General features: G+C 40.9%; 1 protein-coding gene across 3 annotated transcripts in view; it reads right to left on the reverse strand.

Annotated features, from left to right (window-relative positions):
• The window catches only part of SPC25 (SPC25 component of NDC80 kinetochore complex), a 63,994-nt gene extending 57,921 nt beyond the window's left edge, over positions 1 to 6,073 (reverse strand). For all 3 annotated transcript variants that reach the window (XM_021924372.2, XM_017946627.3, XM_003907569.5), the window contains exons 1-3: positions 5,925 to 6,073; positions 4,996 to 5,142; positions 4,835 to 4,900 (exon numbers count right to left, since the gene is read on the reverse strand). In XM_021924372.2, coding sequence (XP_021780064.1) covers positions 4,835 to 4,900; positions 4,996 to 5,128 — 199 coding nt within the window. In that variant the 5' untranslated portion in view covers positions 5,129 to 5,142; positions 5,925 to 6,073. The remainder of the gene's footprint in view (positions 1 to 4,834; positions 4,901 to 4,995; positions 5,143 to 5,924) is intronic.
• Positions 6,074 to 11,846: the final 5,773 nt, after the last annotated feature.

Raw genomic sequence — 11,846 nt, forward strand, 5'->3', positions numbered from 1 at the left:
TGACCTTGTGATTCACCCGCTTTGGCCTCTCATAGTGCTGGAATTACAGGCGTGAGCTACCGCGCCCGGCCTGCTGTGTGACTATTATTGCATGTGTACACACTTGGTTGTCTTATTCCCAGGACCAACATTTCAAACTTTCACTCCTACTCGCCAGAGGAACCCTTCCTTGCGTTTTCACTCCAATGCAGGTCAGTATGGTACAATGGAAAGAGCACAGACACTATGGTTGCAATCTTAGATCCTCTATCTACCCCCAGACCTTAGGCAAGTTTCTTAACCTCAGTGAGCTTCAATTTCCTCATCTGTAAAACAGGGATAATCTCTGTCTTAGACAGACTTCAGGGTTTATAATAACTTAAAAGCCAACCCATAGTAAATGACTCTCACCTTCAACAGATGATCTTCCTTCTTGTGATAATTAGAATTTATGGCTCCAGAACTTTAGGCTATTTTGTTCTCTGCAGTATCTTCCTAGAAGATTACCTGGTATAGAGCAGTAGCTCAACAAGTATTTAGCCAGTGAACAGATTCCCTCCACCTTTCTTATTCCCAAAATAATATCTATCTCAGTCTTTACCTTACTGGATCTACATGTGACTTCCAGTGTTGACAACACCCTTTCTTGCTTCTCTCCTCTTTTAGTTTCAGTGACCTTCTCTCTTACTTCCTCTGTTCTCCAATTACTAAGTCTATCTTTACTGGTCCCTTCCATTTACCCCTCTCTCAAACTGTAGAGAAAACGTAAGGCTTTCAAGATGAGTGAGGCTTCTGGAGTTAACCTGATGATCAAATCATAATCTCTCTGGGACTGTAATATCAGTACAGTAGGAATAATAATAATAAATAATACCAACCCTGGACAACTGTCATGAGGACTGAAGGAGATGGTCAATGTAAGACATTTAGCATAGTATCTGGCATACAGTAATGAGTAAATAAATATTATTACTAACCAAGGCTACCTTCTTCCACTCTACATATTCTTCCATAGCTTCAACTCCCCAAATTCATTAAAGACTCACAAATCCCATCTTCAGCAAAGACCGCTTTCCTGGCTGGCTTCCAGATGAATATATCCATTGCCTACCAGATATCGCCACCTGAAGACTTGCTGCACAATAAACTCAACATATTCACCCAACACATTTAAAATTGAACCCATGTATGTTTCCTTCCCACCTATAAAAACATGCTCCTCCTCTCTTTCAACCCCTCACTTAGTAAATGCATCACCACTGATTCATACTCCATGTCAGAAAGAATCATCCTAGACCACAACATACTCTCACCTTCAGGCCAACAGTCTTGAGTCTAAGTCCTCAGACCTGTCACTGGTCCAAGCCATACTCATTATGTGCCTGTACTATTACACTAAGTTTTTCCTTTAACTGGTCTCTTTATGGACAACAGTCTCACTCCCCTCCTGTTTATTGTGCATGATTACTAGATTGCTTCTTCTGAAATAAAAATCCAATATCATTTTCCAGGTTGAAATCCTGCAGCAACTCTTTATCTCCTGAAAAACAGTCTAACCCCCTTTGCCCAACATGGAATGTCCACCATCTGGCCAACCAGTTCTACCAGCCACTTATCCGCCACTCCCCATCCACAGTGTATCTAGTCATCCCAGAACCTAACAAGCTCTCGTGTTCCTGCCACATTCCATGTGCTGTTTCCTCTTCCTAGAATGTAGTGTTGACTCTGTTAAACATCCCTAACTCTTCTGTATGTGATCTCCTCCAAAGTAGCGTGGTATAATCAGATTGTAGGTTCAAATCATATTTCTCTTCATTATCAGCTATCTAACCTTGAGCAAGCTGCTTAACCTCTCTGTGCTTATTTTGTCATAAAAGTCTAACATGTAAGGTATAAAAGTCTAACATGTAAGGTATATCTATACCTCTTAGGGTTGTTGTGAGGATCCATGAGTCAATATATGCAAAGAGCTTAGAACAGGGCCTGGCACGTGGTATACAAGATAATGGTTAGCTATTAAATATCCTGCAATCCTCACTGGAAGAATCAAACCCTCCAGATTCCATCCTCATCCTCACATAGCATCTATTACATTATTATAACAACAATTACAATTTTTTTTTTTTTTTTTTTTTGGAGATAGGGTCTCACTCTGTCGCCCAGGCTGGAATGTAGTGGCATCACAGCTCACTGCAACCTTGACCTCCTGGGCTCAAGAGATCCTCCTGCCTCAGCCTCCTGAGTAGCTGGGACTACAGGTGTCCGCCACCACACCTGGCTAACTTTTCCTTAATGTTTGTAAAGACAAGGTCTCACTATATTGCCCAGGCTGGTCTTGAACTCCTGGGCTCAGGCAATCCTCCTGTCTCGGCCTCCCAAAATGCTGAGATTATTTTGGCTCAAGCCATTGAGCCTGGCACAATATATTTTAACTGTGGTTTCCCCATCTATATCCTCCACAATATTGTGAGTAGATTATACTTTATGCACTGTTTTCTCCTAACTGCTGGGCAATAGCCGTCGTATGTTCATTGAATTAATTAAACTTGGGTAAATTGTATTTCTGTTCAAGTATAAACTGATTTTTTTTTTTTTTTTTTTTGAGATGGAGTCTCGCTCTGTCGCCCAGGTTGAAGTGCAGTGGCACAATCTGGGCTCACTGCAAGCTCCGCCTCCTGAGTTCATGTCATTCTCCTGCCTCAGCCTCCTGAGTAGCTGGGACTACAGGCACCGGCCACCACGCCAGGCTAATTTTTTGTATTTTTAGTAGAGATGTGGTTTCACCATGTTAGCCAGGATGGTCTCTATCTCCTGACCTCGTGATCCGCCCGCCTCAGCCTCCCAAAGTCCTGGGATTACAGGCCAAGTATAAACTGATTTTTAAAAGAAAAATATTGATAACGCTTTTAGATTTTAGACTATATAGAGCATAACTTCACACTATAGATAATCTTTAAGAGTACACTTTGAGACTCACAGTAGTAAAACTGACATTTCCAAACTTAATTTTCTAATGCCTAGGGATCCTACAAAGAGGTAAGAACTCAAATTCAATATCACTCTTTCACACACATGCAAACAAAAGTGGTTTTCCTTTTTGCTTATGGTTACAGAGGGAATGAGAGAAGCAGTGAAGGGCATGGAAGCTTCAGGGCAGATTAGAAAGTAAACATGGGTAGGCCGGGTGCGGTGGCTCATGCCTGTAATCCCAGCACTTTGGGAGGCCGAGGTGGGCGGATCACCTGAGGTCAGGAGATTGAGACCATCCTGGCTAACACGGTGAAACCCCATCTCTACTAAAAATACAAAAAAGTCGCGCATGGTGGTGCACGCCTGTAGTCCCAGCTACTTGGGAGGCTGAGGCAGGAGAATCAATTGAACCCAGGAGGCAGAGGTTGCAGTGAGCTGAGATCGTGCCACTGCACTCCAGCCTGGGCAACAGAGTGAGACTCCATCTCAAAAAAAAAAAAAAAAAAAAAAAAAGTAAACATGAGTAAAGTAAAAGTCTAGCAAATAATCTACTCGGGTAACAAAGTCAAATACCTTCATGGGTCACACAGCAAGTGAAGTGGGTAAGTCAAGGCTACCCATTTTGCAAATGAAAGAACATATGCCCCATGTAAGGACATTCTAGTCTAATATTGTTTAAAACATGATGCCTTTAAACCGAGTATCTCTAGTGGAATTTGAACTGTGGACACAAGTTTGTGTCCTGTGTGTAAGGACTCAGTAAAAACTGCCAGGTCTCAGTAAAAGCTGCTGATTCACTCTGGACAACCTGGAGAGTGGTAGAAATAAGATGGCAAGAATAGGAGTAAAACTATGGAGAGAAACACTGACAGAGTACTAACAGAGCCGAGAACTCCAGCTTTTCAATCCCCAGGCTGGGATTTCCAACGTGAAAACTCATCTTTTAAAAATTACTGGCATTTAAACCTCCGCACTGACAAATCCCACAAGTATAGTGCTGAGTGAAAAAATGGACAGAAGACATACAAGAGAATGCCATTTATATAACATTCAAAAACACAATACTAGAGGCCAGGCACAGTGGCTCACACCTGAAATCCCAGCACTTTGGGAGGCCAAGGTGGGCAGACCGCTTGAGCCCAGGAGTTTAAGACCAGCCCACACAACATGGTGAAATCCCATCTCTACAAAAAATACAAAATTAACCAGGCGTGGTGGCATGCACCGGTGGTCCCAGCAACTTAGCAACCACTCAAGTGGGAGTGTCACTTGAGCCCAGGAGGTCGAGGCTGAAGTGAGCCCAGATCATGCCACTGCACTCCAGCCTGGCTGACAAAGTGAGACGCTGTCTCAAAAAACAAAAAACCTCCATAATACTAAACAATATATTGATAGGTTAGTTGTGGAAGGTGGGAGAAGAAGGTGTAACGTAGGATGTTCTTTCTTAAGTTGTATGGTATGTCAATGTTTATTCCTATATATAAGCACATGTATATGTGTTAATGTGTACGTATTTTGTGTGTGTATGTGTATGTCTCTCTCTCTCTCTCTATATATATATATATATATTTTTTTTTTTTTTAAATTTTTTGTAGAGATGGGGTTTCACCATGTTGCTTGGGCTGGTCTTGAACTCCTGAGCTCAAGGGATCCACCCATCTTGGCCTCCCAAAGTGTTGGGATTACAGGCATGAGCCACCACATGTATATGTGTGTGTGTGTGTGTATACATATACACGTATATATACACATATATAAACATGTATATATACACACACAACATATACGCACTTGTGCACACAAAATATGTTGTCTTACTTGTATGAGATTTCATGGTAAAGACGTATTATCTAAAAAAACCCATGATTTATACTTTTTCACATACGATTTTGATATTCCAGGAACATCTCAACCATTCGTTCTTCTTCCTTTAATTTCACAGACAGCTTTTCTGAAAGAGAAATTGAACTTTCAATTCAGCTGAAATGATGCTAAAAAATAAACTAGAACAGCAAAAACAGCATGATACAAGTTAACATTAGGTACCTGCAAATGCTTTGATGGAGTCCTTGTAGGTATCTCTTAGTCCCGCCATCTGACAGGAGGTGTCCGTACTTTTGAATTTATTCCAAAATTCATTTATGCTTTTATCGAACAGTGCCAGTTCATCCTCTACCATTATGTAGGACAATGCTAAAAACAGAATACACATTGCATTTTTTAAGTTACTGAAATAAAATCAGCCACATATTCCAATCAGGTATACAGTATTTTGGCAATTTGTCCTTTGCTAGAAAATAGCAACTTATCTTTAATTCTAGGTATTCAAGGGTAGATCAAGCAACCTGGGCTTAACTGTTGTTAAGGTGCAGCAAGAATTCAGGATACCTTTACCTTCTAGCAGCTTGTTAGTAGGTAAGTGTAACTGCACAGGACACTTACACGCGCTATGACCCTGGGTCCATTTTCTCACAAGTAAAACCGTTGACTTCTAAATCACCTTTTCCAACTCTAACCCTTTCTGATCAGAGATCATCAGTATCGCCAGGTGGCCGGCACCCTCCCATAGAATAAGACCCCACACCTCTACCCTGTTTCTCTCCTCCACCTCAGAACAGTAAAAGTTAACAGTAAAATAGGGACTAAGGTGGGAGTTGAGCAGGTTCTGCCCAGGATGTGTGCAAGTCACCTCGGGCCTCAGTATCCTCTGTAAAAGGAGGTCCTGGGAGAATCCTGGACCCGCCAATACTCTGCGACGCTAAAACCTTCCCAGGAGGACCAAAGATATCCCTGCAGTGAAACCCAGAGCGCTTTGGGTTCGCAGCTGCCCACTCCACTAGGCTGTGAGGCCCAAACAGCAACAAGATGCGCATTTCACAAACGCCGCCGCAAATACACACGTTCCGCCTCCAAACTCACTTTCCCCTATCGTAAAGGCGGGCCGAGGAGCCCAGCTCGGCGCCCACCTCCCTCACCTTCGCAGGCAGGCCTGAGTCCCTTCGCCTTCCCCACACCAGATCCGCGCCCACTCTAGCCAACAGCCGAGCTCCAGACTCCGCTCCCGCAGCCCCGCCAACTTTCCAATTTCAAACCTAGTGCACTTCCCGCCACCCGCCTCCAGGCGCACATTCGCCTTCTGATTGGCCGATAGCACAGGTTCTTCATGACAGGATTGGTTGAACTCACCCTTGGATTCTCGCGGGGAAAATGGGGGAAAAGGGCATTCTGGGATTCGTAGTCCTTTTCTGAACAACAACCAGCGTCTCCACTGTGACCCGAAAGTATTAACAGCACCCGAAGAGCTCGCCCACAACAAGTCATTCATCGGCTTCAAATAAAGGTTTCTGGAACAAATATATATATTGACCTTTAATCGTATCTTTTGCAAGAAATATATCCTCTTCTTTGTATTCACCTTGTAAAGTTGACTTCAATTATGAGTGGGCAGGAACATTCAGGTGGTCCTCAGAATAGGTTTTTACTGCTTACAAAAATATTCCTTCTTTTCTACACCCCCAGCTTCTCTAACACTGTTTTTGAGGCCTAATAGAACACTATGTTACTATCTTGCAGAAGTGGAAGAAACTAGAGCACTATCAAAATCACCTGCTGTGTTCCTCAAGGACAGGAATGAGGCACAAGGTATTCAACTAGGATTTGCCAGAGTAGACAAGCTGCAGGGAGTCTGAGTTGTTCAGAAACTCTGAAAGGTGACATGGATTCGGTATTTGAATCCTTCTTGGTAAAGCTGAGGAAGAAAGAAACTAGGGAAAGAACCTAGAGAATAAGCTTTCTGAAGAATGGAAAATAAAGCTGGCCAAAATAATGAGGTCAAAGTTATTATTTTCATCTTAGACTATGGTATGTTTGTGAAAATAAAATCTGTTATTATACACCAAAAGATCATTACTATACTAGTTTCTTTTCATTTTCATCAACAATACAAACACCAACAAGAAATAAATATGTAAACAACATGCTCAGAGGACCAGATATTAGCCATTCTTTATCCAAGAACTAAATTAAGACCTGTGAAACCAGGACAAGTTATGAATATTTAACACTTCACAATATGCCCAAAAGTCACCTTGCAGCCTAGAGACTGCTATTAATACAGTTAGACATACAGTTTACTACGATAAATCTCCTTTCATTTCCAAGTATTTTCCCAAGAACTTCTGATTTTATATATCTGATACTATTTACCTTAAAGCAAAATTTTATGAATCGAGCCTCTCAGAACTTTAGCTGATTGAGTGCTGGTACTCATTTTTAGGGTTTCCACAGTACCACATTAGTGAAGACAGTACTTAAGAAGATTCATGGAAGGGGGCTGACTTGGTATCATGTTGATGAATTCCTCACTAAGTTTTTACACTGGTCTTTATCAGACTGTTTAGTGAAGATTCTTGCTCTCTTTGGGTCTTCAGCTAAGAGGGGTGATTGCCCTACCAATGTGTGGTTATTAGGGCAGCCTCAGGGTGTCTATTGTTTTTTATTCTTTGAGTGCTCCTCCCCAGTTAGGATGTGAGGAAGAAGTTTCTTTGTCATTTGTCAAAATTTTCATTTCTGAAAGACTGGCTGAATAATTTCTCTCGTATCCCCAAGGATAGCTAGAGACAACCAGCTCTTCTTTCTGCTCAGTGCACAGAATAGGGCCTCCAGCTTTCTCAGCATTAAGAAGGGGAAAACAGACCCACCGATCCATTATTATTCACACAACTCCACCATCACCACCACCAACATATTACGTGACTTTCATTTCAACTCAACCAGAGTTTATTGAGTTTCTATTTTGTGCCATGTACTGAGCTGAGCACTGCCTTCTCTGGGATATACAGTCTGTGACCCAGGGTTAGGTTTCTGCAGGGTGGGGAATAGAAAGACGCCACATGTTCCCAGGCTGGAGGTGTTTCTAGATGGTGGTTATAGTCTTGCTCAGACTGAAAGCTCTATTGCTCCTCCCCTGAAAACTTAATTCTTTCTACGATGGGTGAAGGATAATGGGGTATAAGGATAAAAGATCATTGTCCTCTATTGCACATATGCTTGCTGGGTAGATACTTTGCATTTTCGGGGCAGAGCTAAGGATAGAAATGATCATGAGTAATGCCGTGGTTGAGACTATAAGTTCCTCACCTTTAAGTATAAGTTTCTCTTTATGACATTCACATTTATGCTGACATTCACATTTACATTTTCAACATCCATTCACTGAGAAAATCAGAAATGACAAAAGTTACTATGAATTCAAAGGAGGAGTCTCTTCTTGCAGATTCCAGGTTGAGGACCTATAATATTGAAAATGAAAAGATTCTCGAACAGAAATTTTCAATCTTCTAGATTTCTGAATGGCCTATGTCAAACATTGCAATAGATGATTTAAGAAAGTAAGTTTTCTGACAATTGCTATAAAGTACAGTATCCAAAGTGGAGTCAATGCCAGGTTACACCTGGACTCTTTCATCTCCTTCCCAAAATTAAAAAAATAAAATAAAATGAAGGAAGGAAGGGCTGGGACCTTGTATCAGTCTGTTCTCACATTGCTATAAAGAAATACCTGAGACTGGGTAATTTATAAGGAAAAGAGGTTTAATTGGCTCATGGTTCTGCAAGCTGTACAGGAAGAAGAGCAGCTCTGCTTCTACGGAGGTTTCAGGAAGCTTCCAATCATGGCAGAAGGCGAATGGGGAGAAGGTACTTCATGTGCCAAAGCAGGAGCAAGAAAGATCAGGGGGAGGGGGAGGTGCCACACACTTTTAAATAACCAGATCTCATCAGAGCTCACTCACTGTTGCAAGGACAGTACCAAGAGGATGGTACTAAACCATTCATAAGAAATCCACCCTCATGATCCAATCACCTCCCACCACTATGCCGGAGGTCTGATATGGTTTGGATCTGTGTGGTAGAAGGAAGTCACCAAATTTTATCCCCCAAAAAGAAACTATAAAACTGGACCAAATTATCAAAAACAACCATTTAAGTGACCTGGAAAATGACTAACAGATTACAGCAAACTAAGAAGCATTTATTCATGAAAAACTATTCAAAAACATTATGCTAAGTGAAAGAAGCCAGGTGAAAAAGACTACATATACTATGATTTTATTTACATAAAATAACCGGAAAAGGCAGATTCCCAGACACAGAAAGCAGTTCAGTTTTTGCATGGGGCTGGGAGCAGACCCAGGCACTGACTGCCAAAGTGCATGAAGAAACTTTCTGGGGTACTGGAGATGTTCTGAAACTGGTTTGTGTCAATTACTGGCAACTCTATAAATATATTAAAAATCATGGAATTATACATTTAGAATGAGGAAGTTCATAGTATATAAATTGTAACTCAATAAAAGTGTTAAAATTAAAAATAAAAGATGAAGGATATCAGAGCTTTAGAAGAAAAAAAGACTACATCTCCCAAGCACTCAGAAAACATTCAATATAGTAAGAAAAATATCCAGGTTATTTTTATTATGGTAAGACACTCATAACATAAAATTTACCATCTTAACCAATTTTAAGTGTACAGTAAAGGGATGTTAAGTGTATTCACAGTGTTATGGCACCATCACCACTATTCATCTCCAGAACTCTTTTTATTAAAAACTTTGCCCATCAAATAACGAATCTGTCTTTCCTCCCCTCACACCCTGGCAACCACCATTCTACTTTCTGTCTCTATGAATCTGACTACTCTAGGTACAATTTTTAAATTGTCTCATAAATATCAAAAATGAAGATTTCTTTTACAGCTTTTAAATACATTCATCAATGAATGTTAATGTTTTTAGGTGTGATAATGGTATTATCTCATTTATATTCTTGAATATTTTTTCCCTTTCATCCTACAGTTTGCATTTCTAAATTCTACTCATATCTCAAGGCCCAGCCACTTGCCATTTCCACCACAAAAGCTCCCTAATCTCACAGACTGAAAGCTATGTCTGCCTTTCCTTTTTTCCATTTACCCTATCTGTTCACCTCTAAGGAGACACAATGGTATGTGACATATGTAAATATCGTATTTTCCCTACTAGACCACAAGATTCTTGAGGTCTGATCTATCTCTGTCCTGTGTGGTACAGTGTCTTAGACTCTGTCAGTGTCATAGACTCATGCTTCTCAAAAGTGAGAGGTTCTCCACCCAACAACATCATCATTATCTGGGAACTTAGAAATACAAAGTCTCAGACCCCACTCTATTCTTAGTGAATCAAAGATTCGGAGTCCCTGTAATCTGTGTTTTAACAAGCCCTTCAGGGGAATTGGATGAATATTAAAGTTTGAGAGTCACTGCTTTACACAATCTCTCTATACAGTACTCTTTAAGTCATCTATAAAAATGAACATAGCTATACAATATATTAACTACTTGGAAGAAAGTTAATAGTACTGCTCAATGGGCAACTCTGTTGGGTCCTTCGGTAATCCAAGAAAAAGTATATAGATGTATAGGTCATGATCATTTCTAGAGAAAAGTACCTAAGGAGACTAATGGAGGGGGGTACTTAGAACAGCTGTAGCAGGGTCATTCATAATAGTGTCATTATGGAATGCCAATATTCCTGGGATGCTAGCCAGAATGAAGGTAATGATTTTCTGAAGGTCACTAGGGTCTAAATTCCATCTTAAATAAATACATTTTACATTGCAAGGTGACCCTGGAGAGATCTCAAATACAGTTTATTTTAGAGAAGGCAGATAAGTTTGTGGTAAAAGGATAATGACCATGCAGAGACATTAAAGGTCAATGCCTCCAATATATTTTTGTTTACTGCCACTTTATAAGTAACACAAGCTAAAGTCAAATATCTCCGAATGGTGTTGAATCGCCGTGAGCACTATAACTCAGCGATGAATGGTTCATTTTATGATAAGAAATATCTTGCGGTTATATAATATTTGATGTGGTGAAACATATTGGAGAAAGTCTATCCTCTGTCCCACTAAGTAATACAGGTAGGGATTTACTGTCAATCAAAATCTCAGAAAACTTTGAATGAATCAGAATGAGAACATTCTAGAAAGAACTGGAAGTATTCAACTACAGAGATGAACTAAAAAACAAGGCAGCAGAATAAGGTTTGGGGACCAACTATAGTAGTAAAATATTTTTTGTAAAAAGTCATTAAGAGGAAGGATGTCATTAAGACAAGCAACTCATGCTAGGGTGGTTGGAGTTATGAAGATATCTCTGAGGAAACTGGGGAAATGGGAGGATCCTGGATATAGGCCCCATGTATAGTGCATGGGATTCCAGTGAATCTCATGCTGTACTTAATTTGCTTGGGTCAGGGATTCCATTGAGAATCCGGTGAAAATTGTGGCTTCTTCCAAGAGATACGTACAAGCACAAACATTTTGCATGCAATTTTAGGAAGTTCACTGACCCCTGAATAAATCAATTCACGTTATGCACTGCCTGGTGACTGAAAAGATTTGGCTAAGGTTAGACCCAAAAGCACAGACACATAAAGATTTCTTCCACTCCAAAAGTGCTTTTTCTTTTTTTTTTTTGAGACGGAGTTTCACTGTTTTTGCCCAGGCTGGAGTGCAATGGCGCAATCTCAGCTCACCGCAACCTCCACCTCCCGGGTTCAAGCGATTATCCTGCCTCAGCCTCTCGAGTAGCTGGGATTACAGGCATGTGCCACCATGCCTGGCTAATTTTTGTATTTTTAGTAGAGACGGGGTTTCTCCATGTTGGTCAGGCTGGTCTTGAACTCCCGACCTCAGGTGATCCACCCACCTCGGCCTCCCAAAGTGCTGGGATTACAAGCGTGAGCCACTGTGCTCGGCCTAAAAGTGCTTTTTCTAACACTGCAGAGTTCTGGTCCTTGAACACTTGGAGGAATCAAATGGAGAGTTCTACTCTAACAGGAAGAAAAGGAGGT

This window comes from Papio anubis, chromosome 10 (assembly GCF_008728515.1).
Source record: "Papio anubis isolate 15944 chromosome 10, Panubis1.0, whole genome shotgun sequence".
Lineage (NCBI taxonomy): Eukaryota > Metazoa > Chordata > Mammalia > Primates > Cercopithecidae > Papio > Papio anubis.